Source organism: Xiphophorus couchianus, chromosome 9 (assembly GCF_001444195.1).
Source record: "Xiphophorus couchianus chromosome 9, X_couchianus-1.0, whole genome shotgun sequence".
Lineage (NCBI taxonomy): Eukaryota > Metazoa > Chordata > Actinopteri > Cyprinodontiformes > Poeciliidae > Xiphophorus > Xiphophorus couchianus.
Genome location: NC_040236.1, coordinates 1,177,315 through 1,203,334, shown reverse-complemented (window position 1 = coordinate 1,203,334; position 26,020 = coordinate 1,177,315). Strand labels below are relative to the sequence as shown.

The 26,020-nt window shown below is 37.5% G+C and overlaps 2 protein-coding genes across 8 annotated transcripts in view; one reads left to right on the top strand and one right to left on the bottom strand.

The window, feature by feature from the left end:
* The first annotated feature begins 885 nt into the window (after positions 1-885).
* On the top strand, positions 886-5,995 carry LOC114150387 (uncharacterized). Its single transcript, XM_028026766.1, has 2 exons — positions 886-1,790; positions 3,384-5,995. The coding sequence occupies exons 1-2, from the start codon at positions 951-953 to the stop codon at positions 3,708-3,710; spliced, it is 1,167 nt and encodes a 388-aa protein (XP_027882567.1). The 5' UTR covers positions 886-950; the 3' UTR covers positions 3,711-5,995.
* Positions 5,996-13,895: 7,900 nt separating this feature from the next.
* szt2 (SZT2 subunit of KICSTOR complex) overlaps positions 13,896-26,020 on the bottom strand; it is a 152,547-nt gene continuing 140,422 nt past the window's right edge. For all 7 annotated transcript variants that reach the window (XM_028026732.1, XM_028026730.1, XM_028026731.1 and 4 more), the window contains 7 exons: positions 22,141-22,354; positions 20,996-21,173; positions 20,771-20,893; positions 17,926-18,442; positions 16,621-16,731; positions 14,817-14,885; positions 13,896-14,718 (listed from right to left, as the gene is read on the bottom strand). In XM_028026732.1, coding sequence (XP_027882533.1) covers positions 14,575-14,718; positions 14,817-14,885; positions 16,621-16,731; positions 17,926-18,442; positions 20,771-20,893; positions 20,996-21,173; positions 22,141-22,354 — 1,356 coding nt within the window. In that variant the 3' untranslated portion in view covers positions 13,896-14,574. The remainder of the gene's footprint in view (positions 14,719-14,816; positions 14,886-16,620; positions 16,732-17,925; positions 18,443-20,770; positions 20,894-20,995; positions 21,174-22,140; positions 22,355-26,020) is intronic.

The following is a 26,020-nucleotide window of genomic DNA, read 5'->3' as shown; positions in this document are numbered from 1 at the left end:
GAAGACATCTTCACGGCCACTGAAGATCAAAGGGGAAGTGGTGGAGGAGGTGGAGGATTACAAATACCTGGGAGTTGTAATCGGCAACAGACTGGACTGGGCATCTAACACTGACGCTGTGTGCAAGAAGGGGATGAGCAGACTCTATTTTTTAAGGAAGCTGAGATCCTTCAATGTGTGCAGCAAGATGTTGGAGACATTCTATCACAGTGTTGTTGCCGGTGCCATCTTCTTTGCTGCTGTGCGTTGGGGAAGCAGCATCAGAGCCAGCGACTCTAATAGACTGGACAAAATCATCAGGAAAGCTGGCTCTGTACTGGGACTAAGGCTGGAGTCCCTGGAAACTGTGGTGGAGAGGAAGACACTGAAGAAGGTTCTGTCTATTATGGACAATAAACAGCAGCCTCTCCACCACATAGTGGACAGACAGCGGAGCACCTTCTCACATAGGCTGCTCCAGCTCCGCTGTCGTAGGGACAGATACAGGAAATCCTTCCTGCCACATGCCATCTCACTGTACAATAAAAGCTAAATCATTGTTCTGCACAAATCAGTCCAATTTCGCACAACTGCACTGTGGCACACTAGCTGTACATATATTTACATATACATTCTGTTTCTGCATTTTTTGAATCTTTGCAAGAACTGCTCTAAGCTGCTTTTTACGGAGCCCTCTAGGGGACATGGGGAATTTTTTTTCTTTTGCGTTACCTCGCAATACTTTTGCGTTACCTCGCAAAACTTTTGCGTTACCTCGCAATACTTTTGCGTTACCTCGCAAAACTTTTGCGTTCCCTCGCAAAACTTTTGCGTTCCCTCGCAAAACCTTTTGCGTTCCCTCGCAATACTTTTGCGTTCCCTCGCAAAACTTTTGCGTTACCTCGCAAAACGTTTGAGGCAGCGTTCCGGTGTTATGCCGAGAAACCTGTTATGCCCGGAACCAGACGACAATGGAGCAGACAGTACACTCATGTGTGAGTTTTGTGGATTTTTATTTTGAAATTGGCCTTCAATATAAGGATATTCAGTCTCTGCTTGCCAAAAAGCACGGGTGTCACATCAGTGTGCGACATTTAAAAAGAATACTTAGTGCAAGGGGACACACTCGTCGCAACTATTATGCTGACTTGGCAAGTCTGGTGGAATTCGTCAGGAGAGAACTTCAGTCCTCTGGACAGCTTCACGGATATCGGTGGATGTATGCTAAATGCAGGCAACATGGACTTCGTGTAAGAAAGGAGGATGTCCGTCTGATCATGAGAGAATTAGATCCAGCCGGAGTGTCCTCAAGGCAAGCCAGACGTCTTCAAAGAAGAAACTACTTCTCAAAGGGTCCGAACTTCATTTGGCACATTGACTCTTATGATAAACTGAAGCCATTTGGCTTTTGTATTAACGGAAGCATAGATGGATTTTCACGAAAGATTATCTGGCTCAATGCATACACCACAAATAGTGATCCCAAGTTGATAGGAGGATATTACACGGAAGCAGTAAAGCGTTTGGGAGGGTGTCCGAGAGTTGTTAGAGGGGATCTAGGTACAGAAAATGTTTATGTCAGAGACTTCCAGAGATACCTCATTCCCACTCAGCCCAACGACCCTCTGGAAAGTTACCTCGAAGGAGCAAGCACTGCAAATCAAAGGATTGAATATTGGTGGCGCTTTCTGCGTACGGAGTGTATGGAGTTCTGGCTGTCCTTGTTTGCTGACATCAGAGACAATGGATTCTTTGATGGGGGATTTCTGGACAAAAGCATTCTACAGTTTTGCTGTATGGGACTCATACAGGTGAGTTAATTGAATCAAATTTAATATTTATATGATGGATAAGATATGACGTAGGGAAGGAAGTCTGAACAGCGTGAACATTAAAATCAGCATCTGGACGAGGTGCCACAGGTTATTTGTGGCATTCACTGGCTAGTGTTGTGTTCGTACAAAACTTGAATGTCAGGCGCACGCTCAATTTTGTCACCTAGGTGCATACTTTTATCACATCAACTTTCTACTGAAAAAGGAAATAATGCACGACAAGCGCACACAGACAAACGAAAGTTATCTTTTTCTACAAAGAGGAGTAGATGTCTCGGAGTTTATCTGTGGTAAATTATGATATGAAAGAAAGCTGTTCTCTAGTTGTTCTTTTGTGGTCGCTGTTCACAAATCTGTGGTGCTGAAAATGCACAGGTTACTTTTTATACCTTAATGTCATAACATGAAAGAGCAGCTAGAACCGTGAGATTTTACACTATAACAGTGTAGGAGCCATATATACATTTTTGGAGCTTAATACAAAATGTTATTTTGTGTTTACGTGAGTTAAATTTTTTACTCTATTTGAAAAAGATAAGCATCTGTAATTGTATTGTGCTTAAGCTTATGACGTGGTGCCTTTTGATTGGTTATTGACTAATTAACCAATTATGGTTTATGAAAGATGAAAGTTGCTCATTGTAGAAGTCTGGCACCTTGAGAGTAACACAGTCTTTTGACCGTCACTTTCTATTTGTTTTGAATCCGTTTGTTATTTTTATTTCCTTTTAAGTTCAGTAAAGACTTAAAGATGACCGTCGGATTCAAGACCTCTTTTTTTTTTGTAGAAGAAATGTGTCACGTACAAAAGAACTTTAAGGGGCTATACTAGTGAGAGCTTGCCGCACTTACAAACAGCAACAAGGGATCATTTTGACAGCTGCACTTAAACCTCTATTATAATTAAGATACATTCAAATTAATTGGCTATTTTTTAAACCAAAATCAAAAGTGGACTATTTTTAACTCAATAGTAGGCGTTTAAATAGGCATCAAGTTTCTAACTGTATCAAAAGTCAAATTATAAGATACCAAAGTCATTTTTACAATCAATTCGTCTAACAAGTGTCACAAAAAATGTATTTCTATAACACCTGTACCTGTATGAATGACAGTTTTAAACAGCAAGTCTGAAATTACGTAAATAAACGTTATTTAGCAATTATGAAATAAAACAGAACACACAAAGAGGATATTAAAAAAATCAGTAAAAAGGAGCAACGAATGCAAGAATATATTATTCTATAATTTCTAATTAGTAGCTAGCACATTTCACCTCTCTTCTCCTGGTCCAAGTCCTGCACAAAGCTTTGCGGACAGGGTAGCGTGTCTCATTGAGAGATTGTGATCCTACACCATAAATCAACTTACTTAAGAAATCGCTCTAATTACAATCAAATTAACCTCTGAAATGCAATATACTTCCTTTTTGATACTTCATTGCTACATTAACAAAAAATACACCAAATAAATAAGGACCAACTATTAAGGACAATGACTATGCCTAATCCTTTTTTCCAACTGAGGTTAACAAAAGTGTACTAAATCTTTCTTTTTTATCTGTTACAGGATGAGCTGGATGACACAGCACAAGTGTGGAACACACACCACATCAGGCCATCCAAAAACTTGCAAGTTCCCAGCGGTCGGCCCAATGTGATGTATGCTCTACCTGAATTGTACAGTACTACAGACTTCCTCACTCCTGTTCAAGTTGAACATATTCAACTGTGTGCAGGTGCATGCACCTTTCGGCAGACCATACCATGTGATTCAGCTGTGTATGACATTTGCAATGTTTTAATGGCAGAGTATGGCCTGATGACACCATCAGATCCATATGATTCTGTGAAACTGTACATGTTACTGAGAGATGCCATTAGAGCATTACTGTGAGTATTGACTGGAAAGAGCCTGCTATGTTAGTAGGGTTCCAAATGTATGAAAGTAATCTGGTTGTTTTCTATTATCAGACATTAACATGCATTCTAACTGTTAAACTTGAAAATCATCTGACAGTTGTTTTTTTTGTTGCCTTTCTAATGTAATAAATTGAAGCAGAAAAATAAATGTTCCTCTCCATTTAAGAAGTCCTGATTGGATTTAATTTTTCAAAATGCAGAAGTCAACACGCACACAGTTAAATTACTTTTCACAGCTGTGGCTAAATCAAATGACTAAGAAAGTCCTGAAAATACAATTCATCATTTACATAAAGCACTGGAAACAAATTGCATAATTGTGTAAACATTTATTGTGAACATTGACAGGAAATCCAAACATGTATCAAAAATATAATCATTGCAAGACAAATGTTACAAATATTACTTCATTTTTAAGAATAACTTGAAACATTTTTGAAACATTTCCAATACAGCAACAAACAAAACCAAAAAAACACCACAACGATCACCAGAAAATCGAAGTTGGTGGATGTTACAAACCCTCTGAATTTTGTTGTATTTTAAGTGTTGTTCTCTTTACTTCATTGCATTATTCAACCATCTAAATAAACATTCTGAATTTCTAAACCTACTCGGATAAAGACAAAAATACAGCAACCGTACTGCTCAAATATTAGCAGGAACTATTACATAAAATTGTCAACATTACAAGAAAACTGGGAATTGTTTGCTCTTTAGTTTAATTCTTAAACACACCCTTTACCATTGGATCGCTTTAGAACTTTTTAAAAGCAACACATCTTTTAAACCAGTGTTAACATCTTATGTTGTCAACATTGTGCAACGGAAAAGAAAGGGTAAAAATGAATGTATTTTGATGAATTAGTCAAACTCTGAATTTGGTTTTATTGCAACCATTTTTCTGTAAACACCTGGACTATTAAAACATCTAAAAATTGAATCTGAGTGTCAGAACTTGATTAAAACATATGTGAAAACTAACTACTGGTCTAATCGCAACAGGCGGTTATGACAATTCTGGAAATTATACAAAATTGGAAATTGTTTACCCTTTGGTTTTTCATGCTAACAAACCTTTTGACACTGCACAGCTTTTAAGCATTGAAAATACAATACCACTAACAATCACACAGCATCATGAACATGATATATAATACAGAATAATAGTGTTTATTTTAGCAAAGATGTCAACTACCTTTAAAAGCTTAAATAATATCCATCAACATGAAATTGCTTCCCAAGATACTGTCAAACTCTGTTCTAAATTCCGGGTAGGAACTGTAAGTATAAGGCACATCAATGATTGCTCCACATGTGTGTGCAACAGGTCTTCTCCCAAAACCTGTTTCAGCATTAAATGTCACCTTAATTTCTTCGGTGCATAAAACGGAGGACCCTGTGCAAAATCGCAAGAATTTCTCTAGTTTGCGCTGATCTGCATTCCTAATGTACCTTTGCAAGTAAGTGAATGTTGTCTGCTCTTTCTGTGACAGGGACAAAGACTCTGTTTGCAGCATGTTAACAACTTTTTTGTTTGTTGCTTTTTTGGACTCATATAAATGAAGGACATCAGCTGGATGAGACAGATTTAATGCAATGTCTTTGAAAATTTCATTAAAGCAATCTATGATATACTTTGGTTCTTGTAATATGACTTTATGAGCCATGACTTGTATTGCTTGCTTGATATTTTCCTGACATGGAATGCTGTGAGCCCCCATCTGTGAAAACAGATCCAACAAATTGTCCTCCTCATCCTCTTCCAGTACACCATTGAGAGCCTTCTCTGTGGTACTTCGCTCGCTCTCCGACAAATACATAGAAAAGGAGGACATCAAAACTTCATCTTCTACTGCTTGAAGACCAAGTACAGAGGCAACTATGAATGCCTTGGACAACCTGACTGGAAATATGCCATGATCAATGAGTCCTTTAGCCCAAATTCGGCCTAGTGCATACCACCTCTCTTTCGAAAAGTCTGGTCTGAGTTTTGGCACCCTCTCCTCCTCCCCTTCACAGAGCTCCAAGAACTGCTCCCAGAAAGCTGTATACACATCTCTTGACACTCCACTGTTGTCCACAGCCATTTCATTATTAAATTCCATGTTTAATTCCGATTCCATTATACTTTTGTCCATGAACAAATTAAGAAGGTCATCTATGACCATGGCACGCCGGATATATGCATACCTTGGGTCTTTGGGATGTACTACACCTCCAGTAGAAGACGGTAATGCATCATTTTCTGTTGAAGGGATCATGTGTAATACAGCCGTTTGTGGAGCCTGGAACATAACATGAATGTACATTTTAGTTGTCCTATATTCTTCATAATATAACCAAGAGTTTGAAAAAAATAGGATATATATATATATATATATATATATATATATATAATGTATATATTGTCTAATGAAACAAAATCTTTTGTTTCATTATACAAAGAACTCCAAATTTTATGGAAGACTGTCAAAATACAAATTGAAAAGCCTTATAAAACTAATTTAGGAACTTCATGACATTACATAGGTGTAATCTTATTTTTATTAAAGCAAACAAATCATATACAGAAGCAAATAAAACCTTAACACAAAACACTTCTGACAAGTTTCCAGCTTCTATCTCAAGATGACTGTCTATCATGGGAAGAGTAGAAGCAAGCTCACCATCACCATCTTCTGACCTTGACCCTATTTGAACTACTCCAGAATCATCTGTCTCATCCAGACCATTAATGCTGTTGAAGTTGGCCATCACTGTTTCGTTTTCTTGCATTACCACAGGGTTTTCCATATTATCAACTCTATAGAAATACTCCGTTTCCTGGTTTGAGGGACTAGGTGTTGAATGTAAGGCAGGATATAAAAGTTCCCCATCGTCATCAATGATGTACACAGGATAATGACCTTCAGTTCCATCTGGTAAAGATTTGGGTTGTGGACTCAGCGATGCTTCATCATCTGTGATAAGGTACTGGCTTGAGTGCCCTGCTTCTCCTGGCATATAGCCTTGCAAAGACTTCATTGAAGTTAATGGCTCAGCAGAAGGGGCAGAAGTTGAGTGTTGAGTAAGTCTTCCAACATTGTGAGGCTGTAAAAAAAAGAAAAAAAATCATACATAGACATCCATAAGATTGTGATGTCAAATAATACTACATCCAAATATATACTCTTTGAATTCCTGTAATCTTGATGTTTGCTAAAAGTGGTCATTTGTTTTTTTTAACAGTTACTTTACAACTCAATCAATTACAGCATTTCATCAATGAGCAGGTGAAACAATCGGGTAGCCAAACAATACAGTTAAGCAAGGGAGGAAGTTCCATTTCATCACTTAACCATAAACCGGGAAATTCCTTAAGAGGATGTTTATGTTACAGTGAAATGCAACATAAAATGTGGTGTAAAAATTGTTTATTGTGTTCAAGCTGCAGGGCCAAAAATTACAAGTAGCAATGCATATCAAAAGTGTTTCTGAGTAAAAAACGTTGTGAGATCCATAGAAGTCAAAGTAAGATTCGAATGTTTAGATAAGAGTTTTGTTCAAAGTCACAAATCTTGTCTCTGGTACACCTTTATAAAAACGTAAGGCTCTGACTAAAAATAAGTTTTAATGTCTAACTTCACTTAATAAAATTCCTAATAAATATTGATTTATTGCAGTGGCTCTTAGTACAAGTTATGTGTTATTTCAATTATAACTTAAATAAAAGTTTAAAGTAACTTTGTTTTTTGGGGGGGTGGGTGTTTTCCATGTACTGGATGGCTGAGAACCTATAAATATGTAGAAGTTGATTAGGAGTTGAAACATTTTCTTATTTTGTTTAAATACCAAACTAAAAATGCCATTTGAATTGACTGGCACCTTTTAACGGTTTTGCTTAAACAGATATTACCTGTTCAAAGACGTCTTTTTGGTCCTCGGATGAATCTGAGGAATGTTCCACGTCCTTGGTGCACAGATAAAGCCGTAACATTTTAAGTTTAAATTCTTCATACAGTCCTGCAAGAGTACTGTCCAGAGATACAGTTTGTCTTTTGAAGTCGCACATGCTAAGTGTAAAGTCCATAATGGATCCCTTTGATGATAATCCACCAGGAAAAAACAAGTCTTTTGCAATGGTCATGACTTCTGACACAGTGGTGTTTTTCTCAAGTGCAAGATGTCTGGTTCCACCTCCAAATTTGGACCTAACTTGATGAAAATCCCCACTTTGAAAGTGCAGCCATCCCACTTCCAATCTGCGTTTGGATTTTACTGCATTGTTGTTTTTAGGTCTTGCCATCAAGCCAGAATTTCTCACGGTTGTTTGCTGGGGTACTTCAACATGTCTTTTCCTTGTCATCCGCCTTGTCTCAATCGTTTGTTTAATTCTATTTAAAATGCCTTCCTTGTCAAAATTTGCTTCCCTCTGTCGACAAAATGACACAACAGCCAAGCGGTCGCCATATGAAGGGACATATCTGGCAAATTCTTCATCTTTCATGACACAAATGACGCCTCTGTCAATCTGCAATTAGATATGACAATTTACAGATTACAATAAGTAATTTTATACGTAATACAGTAAAACTTTTAAGTAAATACTGTGCAGTACTTTTATATTGCATCATATATGATTGTGTTATGTTTTGCATCATGCTGTATTGCAGGGGTGGGCAATCCTGGTCCTCGGTGTCCTGCAACTCTTAGATGTCTCCCTGGTCCAACACACTTCATTGAAATAGCTGAATCACCTCCTAAGTGCAGTCAAGTTCTCCAGAGTCCTGCTAATGACCTCATTATTTGACTCAGGTGTGTGAAAGTAGAGATCCATCTAAAAGTTGCAGGACAGCGGCCCTCGAGGACTGGAGTTTGAGACCCCTGATCTAGACTAATAATTAAACAAGTTGTAGTCTTACTATAAACTTTAACAGAATGTGTAATCACCTTATCCACTTTCATCTGATTTATGTCTTCTTCCGTAACATGCCTTGATCGAAGGAAGGCTTCAAGCTCCTCCTCCATGCCTATATACAATAATTTGGAAAATGTAGAACAAGTCCATAAATACATATTTTCAAAACAAAGCTTTAAAAATTCATAATGTACACAATTAATAAAACTACAAGACTTTAAACTCATAAGTATTTCAATGTCACTTTTCTGTGGGGCACCATAAATTATGTAAGCTGGAGCGTGTGCGTGTATGCAGTTAAACGAGGCTAAAAGAGATAGAGAAAAAGACAGAATCTACAACAGAAAGAAACAACTAAAAAAATACAATAAGCGCACCAGCGCTGCCCCGCCATTCTAGTAAAGCAGTTCCTCTCAATTCCAGTCCTCAGTCCTGCTCTGTATGTTTTAGATGTGTCTCTATTCCAGAACAGCTGATCCAAATGATTGCATGACCATCAAGTGCTGCAGAAGCCTGTTAATCACCCATAGATTCAATACAAGGTGTTTGGCAGAAGGGAAACACCTAAAACATGCAGGGCAGGGGGGGCTGGGGACTGGAATTGAGAAACACTGTAGTAAAGGAAGAAACAGAAAGTGGTCACGGGGTCCTCAGACTGTCTGGTGCCCCTAAATAATGCCAGATTTTTTTTACATTTCTTTTCATGTCTGATGGTGCTGACAAAAACTTTGAACACTATTTCAATTGAGTTGAAAAATATATAAAATGATTTTTAATTCAATTTATTGATAGTATTATAATTATTTATTTTGATACTTATGCTTAATTGTCATAATATATTATTTTAGTATTCCTTTAATTGTTTTAGACTATTATAATGTACTGAGTTTCACTCCAGGTCAAGGGCTTTTACAGACACCTACTACATAGTTCAAAATAAAAAGTATTCAGCAAACACCATGAAAATATATATTGCTGTGCTGATATTGCCCAGGTTAGTTTTAATATTTGAAGAAATTATATTTTGTCTATATTTTATTGAAATTCTGTGCTTTATCCAGAGGACATGTTTTGTTCCTCTTCTGAAGAAGCACTGATATATATATATTGTATATATATATATATATATATATATATATATATATATCGTGTCGTTTCCGAAAAGACATCGGTGTGTATATATATACACATTAGTCTTCCTTGTGATTGTATCTCGTATCATATTTCCCAGATGGCTGTAATCATATATGCCATTAATGTGCAATTTATCAGTTGTTGTCTAGGCAACCGTGACATCAGCGCCTGAAGGCATCAGCAGTCCGTAGCAGGTCCCGCCACAAAAGTTTTGCAGGCTTTGATAATTATGTTTCAGCATCATTTAACTGCCAAATAAAGAACGATTCTGTCTTTTAAAAGATGGTGTCAGTCCTAGCCCTGCCATAAATCCCCTTACGTTCTATATATAACAGTGACACCGCTAAACTACTGACGTAGCGGAATGAAGTAAACTTTAGCCTGATTAAGTTGTGTAGTCTAGTTATTGTCATTTAAAAATTGGTCGTCAACGAAATAATTTAGATATCATCGTTAAAGAAATTAACATTGCATCCCCCGCCTCGTCTCTCTTTTCTTTAAGCAAGCAAACAGATGTCTGAACTACCTTTTCTTCCAACAGACACGATTCATATTTGACATAGTTGTCATAAGTGAAGCTAAAAATATATAAATATTGCTAAATATACAGTATTTATGGTGAATTAAGATTATTTACCTGTTTCGTTGATTATGAACCGCTTTCTCAGTGCAAGGGAGGGAATGTAAAATGTATTGCGCGGAAGTTTTGCGAGGGAACGCAAAAGTTTTGCGAGGGAACGCAAAACCTTTTGCGAGGGAACGCAAAAGTATTGCGAGGTAACGCAAAAGTTTTGCGAGGTAACGCAAAAGTTTTGCGAGGTAACGCAAAAGTTTTGCGAGGTAACGCAAAAGTATTGCGAGGTAACGCAAAAGTTTTGCGAGGTAACGCAAAAGTATTGCGAGGTAACGCAAAAGTTTTGCGAGGTAACGCAAAAGAAAAAAAATTCCCCATGTCCCTTAGAGGGCTCCGTAGCTTTTTATATTGACAGCATGTTATATTTTATTTTTATTTTATCTTGTCTACAATTGCTACTCAGTGGTGGTTGTTGTGTGTCTTGTCTCTATGCTGCTGTAACTGCAAAATAATTTCCCTGCTGGGATGAATAAAGTAATTCTATTCTATTCTATCACAATCATTTAAAATATTTGCAGATCAGACACTGGATTGGAAACATTAGAGATATTTCCAAATAGACCAGAGGAAACCCTGCTTGAAACATGTTTGTTAGATTCCAAACATACAACTACAAAAGGACTTCTTTCTTGTGTTTACAAAATTATTCTTGACTATTCAGCAGCTAATGAAAAGTACTCAAAAAAATCTAAATGGGAATCGGACTTAAGATGCAAATATGATGACAACAGCTGGAGCAGATTACGAAATTCATCTCAAACAATATTAATATCAACAAAACAGGTAAATTCAATTTAATATGCATATATTTTCTCCCTTATATTTTGAGTAAACTTAATGCCGGAATCACTGACAAATACCAGAGATGTAAGACGTCTGTTGGGGTTCTTCTTCATATGCTTTGGAGTTGTGTACACTTGCAAACCTACTGGAATAATATCATGCAGATAACATCAGCAGTTTGTGGGGTTTCTTTAGATTCTGGCCCCAGGGTTTGGATACTTGGAGATGTTATGTTCTTGAAATTAAATTCTTGCAGGAAATACTTTGTTCTGTTAGCATCATCTGCAGGAAAAACGTGTATACTTAAAAACTGGAAATCTATGGAGCCTCCAAACCAGAAACATTGGATTAATGAACTGTTGTCATACTGCACTACTGAATTTTTTTTCCATTAAATACATGGGACATTGGCAGAGTTTGACCAGATATGGACTTGTTTCAATTCTTTTAATATTTTTGTTGTACCCTTTTCTCTTAACTCTGGTCTTTCAAAAATATGGGTAGTGCTAAATGTAATATTACTACAGTACATGTGTTGCTACATGGAGAGAGTGGGTGGGGTGGGTGGGTTTTATCTCTGAAGTTTTTTAATGAAGAATAATATTGTACACTGTAGATTTTGTATGATCGTACATTCTGAATATATATATATATATATATATATATATATATATATATATATATATGGTACAGACCAAAAGTTTGGACACACCTTCTAACTCAATGGGTTTGCTTTATTTTCATGGCAATAAATCCCACTTATTAACCTGACAGGGCAGGTTGACGTATGAAGTGAAAACCATTTCAGGTGACGACCTCTTGAAGCTCATCAAGAAAATGCAGAGTGTGTGCAAAGCAGTAATCACAGCAAAAGGTTGCTACTTTGAAGAAACTAGAATATAAAGGGTATTTTCAGTTGTTTTACACTTTTTTGTTTAGTGCATATTTCCACATGTGTTATTCATAGTTTTGATGCCTTCAGTGTGAATCTACAATGTCAATAGTCATGAAAATAAAGGAAACTCATTGAATTAAAAGGTGTGTCCAAACTTTTGGTCTGTACTGTATATATAGTATATAAGAAGAAGAGGAACGCAGCCAGGGTTGAAAAGACTTTGCTTTGTGTAAAGCAGGAGGGTAAAACTCATTTTCATTTTGGGCCAAATCAAAAAATTTGAATGTTCTTAAAGGGCCAGTTGTGCCAGAATGTATTGATAAAACCAATTAAACTGTTAAAATATCAATAAATAGTTGTTTGTTTCAGCATTCAATAAGTGTTTCTTAAAATTAAATAATCGCTGATCTGTCCCTCCAGGGTTTTGTGATTGTTTTTGTATTTTTTGCAATCAAAATAGCAGATTTTGTGGTACTAATTTAGAAACATTTGTAAGGAATTTTGTGCTAATGTTAAATGTGACTTTTTGCTATTCGTATCAATCACAGACTATAACTTGACATCATGTAATCCTGACGCAGCAGTCACTTAAACTCAATGTTTTTGACAAATTTTGAGAAAAAATTGCAGCAAAATCAAAAGGAAAATGTGGGAATCTGTTGATTTTGTGTGAAAACTGGAGTCTTATTGATGTAATTTGGAGTCTAGAGGGCCACATAAAAAGCTAAGGATGGGTCAGATTTGAGTTTGACACCTGTGGTGTAAGGGATTGGCTGCCAGCACTCCCAAGGCTGTGCACTCAGATTTGGCCTCCCTCATTAGGTGTGGCTTAAACCCCGAGAACAAAGATAAAGAACTTGGTTAGTGAGAAACCAAGTTCTATTGCCCTGTTTCTATGATCTTCCTCCTCCTTCACCAGAGGGAGGAGATAACTCTTGTTCGGCAAGTTTGATTATCCTTAGTTTTCTTGTTTAATTAGTTAAGTAGTTTTGAAGTTAATTTCTCAGTATTTCAGTTTTATTTTGTCATAGGTCATTCATTCATCAGATCTGAATGGCATGTTATAATTTTATTTATTTATATATATACTGTATATCCTTGTTAGTCTTTTCATTAGTAGCTAGATTGCATGCCAAAGTATTGCACAGAATATTTTGTAAAGTTGGGCTATTTTGTTAATAAATTCTCAGACTTGATTAGAAATAAGCCTGCCAGTGGTCATTCCTTGTGTAAAGAGTTAAACTAACAAATTGTAATGTTAATAATTTCATTAGCAATAATTATTAATCATTACATAAGCCAAATATTGATGCAAGTTCTGATTTCTGATTCCCCACAATTTTGATGCCACCATATTAATTTGGTTCTAGAATTAGGTTTCTAGAATTCTGACTCGACATTTTCTTATTGAACTATCTGTCACCTGTGTTATACTGAGTTTGCAGTAGAGGCTCAACAGCACTGAAGTCCACCCTATGGAGGTTTGGTGCTGAGGATTTGTAGCAATGCCTACCACCAAGTTTCAAAAAGACTTGGCAGCTGGAGGCTGGGAGCTATCAGAGCTATGTCAGCGTCTCATGAGAAAAGGAGTCAGTGGCTGTGGATAAAGAGAACAACACTGCAAGAATTGATCACCCTTCACAGGCCAGTGAAACGGCTAAAACACTCAGTGACCCTGACGTATACTGAAGATGTTCCTACAAATCAACTTTTGTGAAGATGTCATCCTTCATCAACCCAAGTATCCATTGGTAGGTACCTGAACATGAAGGATGTTCATTAATCTCATCTTGTGTATAAAAAATGGAAAGCATTTTTAGAAGCTAAATCTTTAATTTTATTTTGAACAATTAACAATAACCAACTAAAAAATGTTCTCCAGTTCAGATACTACTTACTTCACTGTCTTGCTAAATTCACCTTTTTACAATTCTGCATAACGTGTTGCACATATACACAATATACAGTACATGAATGAGTTAGTGCAGTGCTTAGAATACAGTGAGGTTCTCATGACAAATGTGATAACTGTACATTTTTATAGACTCAGGCAGAGCAGAGAATGTTATCCTTTGGTCTGTTTGCTTTCCCACTGGTCAGTGTGTCCGACAGCCTTCTTACTTATGGCTAGCTTCATCTTAGCCTTGAAACTGTAAGATGAGTACCAGGTCACACTCATTCCTTCTCACAGACTACAGAAAAATCACTGATAACTCAAACTGTCACTAAAGCTAATACTGATATTTTCTTACCTCACTGATTAGTAAACCTACTCATTACATCAGGTTTAATTACGCAAAACCAATTGATTCTGCCCTCCAGGCATTTACAAGAACAGAAGAAGAAAAACAGATAAAGGCACTTCATGGCACCAATATGGCAGTAGGACTTATGTACACACATGTCTCTGATATTTCCTAGCATTTCTTGGTGTAATAGAATATATGAATGATGTCATAAAGTACTTATGCACATGAGTTTTGCTGTTAGTTTTATAATAGTCCTGTCCAGAGGTTATAGCAGGCAGTGTTGATGACAGATTCCAGATGGTGGTACATAGAGACCAGCTGAGGAGGTGGACTGCTGCTGGCCTGAGGCTGGGACGGCAGTGGTTCCCGAAATACAACCTTTAAGCTCTGTAGGATCAAGGCAAATGAAAAGAAAACACTTCACATGAATCAATTTTGAACATAAAAATGATCAGCAAAACAGTCTAATTGGTTTAATAACTTACAGTTTTTCCTGCTTGGGCGTCCAGAAAAACCAAAACAAAACAATCTGTGAACTTCTGGTTAAGGACGGCCTTTAAAAAGATAACAGACATGGATCTAAATTAGCCAGACAATCTATACTCAGACAAACACTTCAACCTCATCCTTTTACCATTTACATAAATGACTATGTTTACATGGTTGTTGTGGCACTGGTTTGGGTACAATGCCTAAAATCATTAACAATATTTATCTTTAAAAAATAATTGTCATTATGAAACATGTAATAAAAATACATGGACTTTCCTTACCAACATTCATTCACACAAAACCATCGCACATAACCATGACATTAGATCTAACACTAGCTGGCATTAATGCCCTGATGGCGGTTAGGGTATAAACTGTTTTTCAGTCTGTTTGTTCTTGCTTTTGTATGTTCAGCTGTTCAGCAGTTAGAACAAATTGTAGCCATGGTGTTAAGAGTCTTTTCAATTATTCCTGCTTTTTTGAAGGCAGTGTAACCCGTGGAGTTCTTCAAGAAAAGGCAAAGAGCAACCGATGGTCTTCTGAGTAGATTTTATGATTCTCTGGAGAGTCTTCCTCTGTGCACAGAGGAACTTTCAATAGATCTACTTTCAATAGATCATCAATGGAAGGACACCAAAAGTTTTTGACAAATGTAATTTCTCCTGTGGACTCTCAGGTAATAAGAATCTCTGCTGAGCGTTTGTTGTCACATTAGCTGTGTTTACTTGCCAGGCCAGGTTGTTCATGATAATGTGGCCTCCAAGAAATGGAAGGTTGACACCTTCACCTTTTTTGCTTCTAAAATCCACTTTGAGCTCCTTGGTCTTGGCTGTACTAAGACCAGCATGGTGACTGTGAGCGTTGTCAGTCGCTCCACCCTGTTCCTGTAGGCAGACTCATCCAATCAGGAGGTGAGACCCACTACAGTTGGATCGTCCACAAATTTAACAAGGGTCATACTTTAACTGACTGGCTTAGTTTATCCTTAACTATTTCCGTAGTTATGCTGCCACAGGCTACTGGAGTATAAATGGACCAATTTTCCTCACTTTCTTCTTCTGGTACTCACCAATTTGCATTATTTGCTGTTATTTTAACTGTATTATTTTTCTTTTCTCTCCATTGTATTTCTCCTCATATAGCTGGTCTGATGTTCCGTTTGGCTGTGATTCTTTCCGGGAGGAGGGCATCATGCTGCCATCAAGTCATTTGTTTCTTCTTATACATTTTGCTCTCTCTTCTCAAACCCCCAGTCAGTTGTGTCAGATGGCCACTTGTACTGAGCCAGGTTGTGATTCTGCTGGAGATTTTGTCCTGTTAAAGAGGATTTTTTCCTCTCCACTGTCACTACATGCATTCTTGGTATGAGGCATTTTTGTAAAGTCAATGTCACAAGTTATTGTCACTACGTGCTCATCCAGGAGGAGTGAATGCTGCAGATCAATGACTCAATGCAATATATGCTGAGTTTCTTTATAGAGAAACTTTTTAAACTACTTTGAAAATGAATTGAGCATACTTTACAGTTAGATAACTAGGATCAATGGGAATGTATGTATGACTGAACTGATATGATTTTTGAAAAGTGCTTTGAAATGACATTTGTTGTGAATTGGCGCTATACAAATAAAACTGAACTGAACTAAGTTTATGCTTAATGTTGGGCCAATTTTAAAGAAAGTCATAGTTTGTAAAATGAGGAATAATTACACTTCAGCTGACAAGTAAAAAGTACAGTTTGAAAAACATTTCTCAACATCTCTCAACATTGTGTTAATGCCGGGTCATTTTACTCACCAAATACTGGATGCTATTATCGTCAAAGTGTCTGCAGCTCTGAGGGAATCGACTGAGTAGAACTTTAATCAGACTTTGGTACCATGCTGGACTCATGGTTAGGAAATAATCCTGCAGTGACACAACAGTTTCCTATCAACCATGTGACATGATGTGTGTGATATTATAGACCATTCTGACTGAGTGTGTTAATTCAGTCAGAAGGTTTTGAAGTTATTTTAATAAATCTTCTTAAAAGATAGTAAAAACAGTAAAAGAGTAAGGAGGATGGAGACTTTATAGGATTCTGTTTGCATGTTTACGTTTTTACTTTCTTAAGTTTTTGATATTTTAATCGGACTGCATTTTTATTCATATAACATGTTAAAATGTATTTTGAAAGTTATTGTTTTAATCTATACACACACATTCACGAACTCGAATAAAGTTAAGGAAATGACCTTTTTAGGTCATCTAGTGTAGGAGTAAAAAGGAACTGGACATGGTTGTTTGAGGTCATTTCTGTGTTGACCCATAAGGACTCATACATAGCTGTGGTCCAGTGCTGTAACGGTAGAATATTTCTCTATATATATTCTTATGAAATATTTTTGCTTTAATAAACTGGATGGTTAATTTTAACTCTGCTTTCTGATTATTCGAGATGATCTCTCCCGAAAAAGAGTCTGTGTGAAACACAAACTTATAAAATAATGTAACCAGAAAGGAAGTTTTGTGTTGCATTGATTTCTTCTGCAAAAGGCCTCCACATTACTTGTAATTCCATGATTCCTTTCTTGTCATACAATGTTCTGGATGATTTTGTGCATACAATGGTAAAATCAGCAGTTCCTATTACCCCGTCAATACTCTGCTCCTGCAGAGCCCCTACAGTCCCTGACAAAATCTTTTGACTCACTACTCTTGGGGAAAGGACAACGGGTTAAACTTGAGAAACATGCATGTGTTTTTTATTCTAACCCTCCTCAACACTATGCTTTATTAGATCTTAAAACCAGTAACCAGAGATTTAATCTTAGACAAAACAAGGCATTGATTTTATAAACATATGAACAAGGTGGCAGGAAATGTTATTGTAAGAAAACATGCTAATCATGTTGCTATGTCTTTATTCTAAATGTTTATTAAATCTCACCAAATGGACCTGTTTGGGTTACACAAAAATACAAACTAACAACAATAAGGTATGGAGAGGTGTCAACCATCACAACGCTTGACATGTTGTCTCTTTAATTTAGGAGATTTAGTCTGACTGGATTTCTCTAGTTCTTGACATTACTTTGTTTAAAGGGTAAATATTCTTACCAGCTGTGGGTCAATATCCCCCACTGAATGGCTCTGAACAGCCTCCAGCAGCTCCTCCAGTTCTGTGAATGACAGCTTGGCCAGCTTTAATTTGTCTACGGACACATGATCTCCATGGACCAGCCTCTTCCACAGGTTATCTCGGCGGCAGTGACCCATGGCCTGCTCCACACTGGCTTGGATCTGTTTGCGAGCCAGAGCCACCTCATTGTTGAGCAAAGGGAATAGAGGGGAGCTGTAGACCAGCCCCTGACACCCTGGCCCACCCCCCGTCAGAGGATAAAATTCATTGCCATCGCTAGGGGCTGAGATAGTGGCAGCTTCAGATGACCTTTCCTCCCACAGATCATGGCCATCTCCACTTGACCCAGTGCTCTCTGCTCGATCGCGGGGGAGCCGACTACCCTGCTCGTTTGGATCACGGTAGATCTGAGGGAGCTTCTTGAAGCGGCGCATATCAGCGGTGAGATGGGGGAAGAGCTCCCTTTGACTTGTCATGATTACATAGAATCGCAACCTGAACAGAAAAACATATAAAGGACAGGTTATTGAAACAGAAGGTTGAAATCCTTAAAATTGAATACGTTATACACCATTCAGCCATAACATTATGACTAGGTATTAAAATTCTATCATTCAGTCCAACCTTTGACAGTTACAAAAAACCAGCCAGACACCCCTACTATTGTTTATAGCCAGTAGTTTAAAACAGTTAAGCAGATTGAGCAAAAATAAGAAGTTAATTTTATGTTTAGATATTTCAACATAGATCTGTTTGTTAGATTATGGACCTATTACAGAATAGGTCCATAATTAGGACCTATTTCTGTAGGTCCTAATTATGGACCTACAGGATAACCAATATGGATAATCATTATGAATAATGATAAACAACAGAACTAATCATGATATACAACAGAAATCATGGATATAATATAACGGATATTATACATGCATACATATACTGTACATGCAAATAATATATAGTGGCTTGCAAAAGTATTCATACTCCCCTTGATCATTTGCTTATTTTTGTCACATTACAACCAGAAACATAAATATATTTTATTGGAAAGACCAACACAGAGTGGTGTTGGTGAAGTTCAAAGAAAATTATACGTGATTCAAAACCTTTTTTACATACAAATAAAAACTGAAAAGTGCAATGTGCAACTGTGTCTATCTCTCTATATACATAGATACTTGTCCTTTTTCTGCTTCTCCGTGTGCATCTTTATGTTAATGAGGAGAGCTGCCTTCTGTGTTCAGCTCCTCTACTATTGGCCAACAGGACAAGTCGAAAAAGGACAAGCAGAAAAAGGAGAGGAGGCAATGACGAAAGAAGGACAACACAAAACAAAATATCTACTTTTCTTGACAAAAACGCATGTTTAGGGGAAATGAAAAAGAAAATATATGCATTTCTTGACAGAAACTCATGTGTAAGGACAAGAAAAAACTAAATATATATTTATGGTTTTATTTCTTATTATGTCAGTTTTGGTCCTCCATAGTGAGGTTCATAGCTGGTGAGGCACTGACTTAATCATAATCATATTTACAAATATAGAGCGCCTGCATGTTATTGTTTACATAAGGAAATTTCGTGCATGCGGACAAAGCTGGAGGGCAAAAAGACTATTCTTTTAAATGTCATCCATAGCCGCACTGCCGCGGCAGAATAATTTCGTTAATTCAATCGAACTTGGATATGTAGGTATTATTAATTTCGTGCTGTGCTCCACAGCAAAGGGAAAAACCGTTAAAGTACAACTTGAAACTACGTCTTTCTCGCCCTCTGAATCAGCGCAGCTACGTGCAGACTTGTTGCCATAGCAACTGACAACAATGCCACAAAAAAAAGACACTCAAATATTTCCCACACTAAGAGCAGAACATTCAGTCTGTTGCAGTAGTATGGTTTTAGGCTTAATGTTTATTTTGCGATTATTAATAAGTGATTGCTGTGGTAATAGGAGAAAACTCTACATATATCGCTGCACTTGACTTTTTTTTTTTTTGCCTTTATTTAATCAGGTAAACCCCGTTGAGATCTAGATCTCATTTTCAAGAGGGACCTGAAACAAACTTCACTCCCCGGCGGGGAATAGAACCCCGGTCTCCCGCGTGACAGGCGGGGATACTCACCACTGTACTAACGAGGAGACTTTACTGTATGGCATAGTATGGCTAGTTCACTGTTACTGTCTCTAACTCTGCAGTTGTGGAGTCACAATGTCTGGGATCATGAGCGCCCCCTGCCATGAGGCAAGAGAACTGCCTGCTTCACCTCGAATCTGTTCTTTGCCGTTTATGATCGCTGCTCAGCACACGAAACACGTAACACACACAGTTGGTGACAAAAACACTGTACATTATATACATAAGCTAATCTATGGAAAAGCAGTTCATATATTAAATGTTTTTTAACCATTTTGTTGACGACATGCAGACAGGAGGCGCATGCTCCCATAGAAATGGCAGCCAGTGCAGTTAGAGAGAGGTTGCGCAATCGAAGGAGAGGCTCGGCTCGCTGCTGCCTCCACCAGCTGCGCTTCCAACCATTTGAATGGGAAAATGCAAAAATTCAGCGATTTTCAAGAAAAAAATAATCAGAATTGGTTAAGCTAAATGAAAAATAGGTACTTTATAGTACAAACCACAGGGTGAAAATGGCAATATAAATTATTTTATCATTATATATTATTTTTCCATGATGACAGGTGAGGCTCTGCCTCAACTCCCCTGACTGCACGTCAGGGGAGGTGACGTAAATTTATATAGTTCTGTCAGTATGACATATATATATATATATACATGTAGCTGTTCTATTGCTCATTATTACCTTAGCAAATGTCTCTCCCCATCTGACTGCTCCTCAAATGGAACAGCATTGTGGCACACTACCAGAGACACGTCAAAATCATCATGGTGGTGGAGGCCCTCCAGGTCCTTGTAGGAGCCCGAACTGCAATGTGAAGCAAAATCACAACAGACAGAACGTTTCATTAAAATTGGTCAAACATAAACAGAGGTGGTTTATTTAGGGTTTACTGGGATGTGTTTTGACCTGTTCCACAGAGCCACCAGTGCATACTCATGGAGGTCAGCCATCCCTTTTTTGTTGTCAGTAGCAACTGCAGTCTTTGACATGCGGAGAGGCTTCATGCCGTAAGTGCTGGTGTGTTCAGTGATATAGTTGTAGAGCTGGTGAGCTGTTATTATCCCCGTGGAGACTGAAAAGCTTCCTTTATAGAAATATCAAAAAATATGTAAGATATTTACGCTGTTTCATTTTAGTCAAAGCCTTAACATGTTTCAGGAATGTAACATGAAGCAAACATATTCATTACCTTCACAAAGGGTTAGTGACTCGAGAGAATGGGAGGGTTTAAATAATAACAATAAAAACATTTAGGAACTTTTGCAATTGTTATGGCTATTAAGTATTAAAAGAAGTCATTCATATTTTAGATTTCAGTATCATTCTGACAGAACTGTAGATTCGGTCAGGAATCAAATGGCTTACGTCAGTCACTTTACTGTGGCCATTATGAACCTCTTAAGAATCTAGTTTTTGCTGGTTTTGTTTTCACGCTGCCTGCAGACAGAACACAGTGTCTTGAAGATGCCAGTGTGAAGAAAATGATCAGTGTATGGAATTTCCTGATATCAACTATAGATGGACTATTATTGCACCATTATAATTGTGGGGGGTTTTTGTATTGCGACAGAAATATGAGTTCTGTAGATAATAATTAAGTTTCAACAACAACGTTTGCAAAATGTTGTTGCAAACTTTTGTAAGTTGAAATCTAAAGAAGCGGTTACATGTTTTACAGTCATCTGAATTCCAATTAGACACAAAGCTAATTGGAATTATTAGCTTTGTGTCTTTGCTTTTAATTTCTTTGTTATTTGTTGGATCGGGACCAACAGCTTTATGTAGATTTATTACTCAAAGAATATTTTTGACAAATAAAATGGAAATAGTGTTTCATCAAAAAATTCTCACATACAATTTTTAATTATCTCAACCAAGTCCACTATAAAATTGTCCTTTGGAAAGATAGCTTTCCTTCTACACCTTTACCTTAAGTAATGAACTTCACAAAATTCCACATCAAAATTACCTGAAATTTGGTGAAGATAATTGAAAGATAAAGCAGTTTATTTTTTCTGAAAGCCCTACTATTTACAGTGGATGTTAATCACCTTGAAAGATGTGATTGCGGCCAAACTTGGGAATATCTGGGTAATGGCAGATGAAGTCATCGAGAAAGTCCGTAAGCTGGTAGCCCTGGCGAAGTGTCATGTGGCATCCAACCAAGTACTGGTGAGCCACACGCAGGTGAAAGTCATAGCTGAAGGAGTGGACGTGCATCAGGTCCCGCACCTTATCACACTCCTCAGTGAAGAGCATGGACAGCTACAACAGAAGGGTGAACACAGCTTAAGACAAAGGAGGCCACAGAAGGACTTACAGTATGTTTCCTGCTAAATGAAGTACTTCCACTCCAAAATCAAATGGGATTTTGATACTGACATTAGGTTGTCAAAGTGCGATGAACTATGAATGATCATCAAATTATAAGCAACAAGTTGCCTTTTCAGTTGCACAGAATATTGACTCTACTTGGTCTAATTATGTGTTTAATCTCTAAGGCATCCTCCTGCATTACAAGATAGGATCAAAACTCAGGAGTGAATCATGAGAAACTCCTGCAGTCTATCACAGGTAACATTAGGCATCCCATATGCTTCTTGCAAAAGACACTAGGAGCCAGTACTCTACAGAGAGAGAAAAATGGGATAAACCTACTGTACCTGCAGGCTGGGGCTGGGCAGACAACTTTCCTGTGTAAAACTAAACTAATTCATTTGTAACTAGTGGTTAGATGTAAGTGGACTGGGTGCTGGAAGATTGCAATTTGCTATATTGTATGCACGTGTTTTGGCTACCCTTTCAACTTGTAGTTAGTTCACTGAAGGAAGAAGAAGGAAAAAGTTTAACCAAAAATGTACCACACCATGGTTGTGCAGAGACCATTGGAGGGGCAGGAAAGTTACAAAGGGGAACACGATTCTAAAACACCAGACAGCATGGCAGAAACCCACATTAATCAAGGATCTACCATTTAATCTCTATGTCACTCTCATCATGTGGGAACAATGCAAAGCAAATATAGTCTATGTTACAAAACTGGCACAAGGCAAAAAAAACAACAACAAAAAAAACTCAGCACCTGCTTAGGACCCCCAGATCTCCAGGGTCCCCAATAAATGCTTGAATGTAACATTCTCAATAATCAAATGCTAAAATTTTACATCTATGATTTATAACAATGCTATTCAATTTGATTTAATGGTTTCAGCAAAGATAAATAAAAAAAATAAATTGTACATTTAGGATTTAATTAGAACCTTTATTCACAAACACATCTACGTTAAAAAGATATATATTCTTGCCTATAATTTGATAGTTAGATGGTGCAGTTCCTCCCCTCTTCCCTGCTGTGTCTTAATGACATGGAGGCAGAGGCTCTGAGACCAGTTCAGTCATTATTTGATCAAGGACAGCCAGATTCATTTATTTTGCTAAATTGCTATTTTTAGCTAAATTTTATTATTGAGCGGGACAGGCATGTCTCCTGGTGCACAGATAAAAAAAAGTAAAATAAATAAATAAATAAAAACTACTGAGGGAAGAAAAAAAAACTCAACAAAGAGCACTTGAGGCATCAATCATAAAAGGGACAGGAGACCAAAACCCCCTCTGCATGTGCCTGTACCACACAGTCTTGGTTTGTGAGAAAGTTAGATTTTTTTTAATATTCACACAACCCACTTTGTCTATCTGTTGAACTTACTGCTGCATTTGTACTGCAAAGTGAATTTGCAGTACACGTATAATGTTAGTAGAGGCAGCTGGCACTGTTAAAGAATATATTTACATTTATTGTAGGTACTGCTTTCAAAAGTTGTATGTTAATTAACATTGAGATTTGTAAATGTATGTTTGTTGTGCCATTTGATTTCTTTAAAAGATGTATATTATTCACAGCTTTTGTCTCTTCCTGCATTGTTTTTTTTTTCTTGAGATTATTGATCTGTATTTTAATCATGCAAATTAACTAAACTATTCAAAAATCCTAGAATTCACACAGTATTTTCTATTTTTATGTATGTACATCATTTCTAAAAAATAGATCAGGCATTGTACTAAAATTGGTAGTCTACTATGGGGGAATCTTTCTGCCATAATTCGAGAGCACACATTTTCAGTTTGAAAGCAGGACTTCATGTCTTTCTTCTCAAAACTTGTTAGGCTTGAACTCCAAACTTCTGCTCTCTTTCAAATATTCACTGCGCTTTCTCAAACCTTCTCTACTTGGATCAAAGTCTCTGCTTGCAAACCTCTCTGCTTGCTTGCAAACCATTTTCTGCTTGCTCTTGGAAAGGAAAAGTACCGTCGCCTGGCAACCTCTCAGCTAATAGAATGCAAGTGTTATACTGGGTGTTTGTAAGCACAAGTATAAAAAGTTTTGAGAACAAAAAACATGAAATCCTGCTTCCAGGCTGAAAATATGTGCTCTTGGATTATGGCAGAAAAATTTTCATTTCAAAAGTTATCTTAAATTACAACTTTTTACTTGTGCGTAAGGGAATTTTATTTTCATATACAGCTACTTTTGTTTCAGTAAAATTGGCTATTCTATTGACAGATATACACTATATTGCCAAAAGTGTTTGTTCACTCATCCAAATCATCATGATCAGGTGTTCCAATCCCTTTCATGGCCACAGGTGTATAAAATGAAGCACCTAGGCATGCAGACTGTTTTTATAAACTTTTGTGAAACAATGGATCGTTCTCAGGAGCTCAGTGAATTCTAGCGAGGAACTGTGATAATGCCACCTGTGCAACAAATCCAGTCGTGGAATTTTCTTGCTCCTAAATATTTCCGTTTCAACCGTCAGCTGGGTTATAAGTAAACAGATATGTTTGGTAACAACAGCCACTCAACCATGAAATGGTAGGCCACATAAATTAACAGAGCGGGGTCGGCATAGTGCAAAGAGGTCACCAACTTTCTGCAGAGTCAGCACTACAGACCTCCAAACTTCATGTGGCCTTCAGATTAGCTCAGGAACAGTGCACAGAGAGCTTCATGGAATGAGGTTCCATGGTGGAGCAGCTGCATCCAAACCATACATCACCAAGTGAAATGCAAAGCATTGGATGCATTGGTGCAAAGCATGCTGCCACTGGACTTTAGAGTGGTGAAGGCGTGTTCTCTGGAGTGACAAATCGCCAAGTGTAAAGTTTAGTGGAAGGGTGATTATGGTGTAGGGTTGTTTTTCAGGAGCTGGGCTTGGTCCCTTAGTTCAGTGAAAGGAACTCTGAATGCTTCAGCATACCAAGACATTTTGGACATTTCTATACTCCCACCTTTGTGGGAACATTTTGGATCTGGCCTCTTCCCCTTTCACTATGACTATGCACCAGTGCACAAAGAAATGTCCAGAAAGACATGTATAGAGAGTCTGGTGTGGATGAACTTGACTGGCCTGCACAGAGTCCTGACCTCAACCCAACAGAAGACCTTTGGGATGAATTGGAGCAGAGACTGAGAGCCAGGCCTTCTCGTCCAACATCAGTAGTGACCTCACAAATGCACTTCTGGAAGAATGGACAAAAATCTCCATAAACTATCCTAAACTTTGTTGACCTTCATCCCAGATTGAAGATGTTCTAGCTGCAAAGGGTGGACCAACATCATATTGAACCATATGGGTTAGGGATGGAATGTCACTTAAACCCTTATGTGAGTCAAGGGAGGTGAGCAAATTGTCAAGAAAATCCGAGCTCATCCCACTTCCCCATGCTAGAGATTTTAGTTTAACAGTAATAATAAAGTTATCTTTAAAATGAATCACTCAAGTGATATCAAGGCCCAACAGTAGACTTAAGTGTCAATAAAATAAATCTGGTTGTGTGTGTTGTTTTTGTCTCATGCAAACTTTGCTTTAATTCTACTTTTTTCTATCTAATCATAAGAAATCATAGTCAGTCAGAGAGAGTCATTAAACA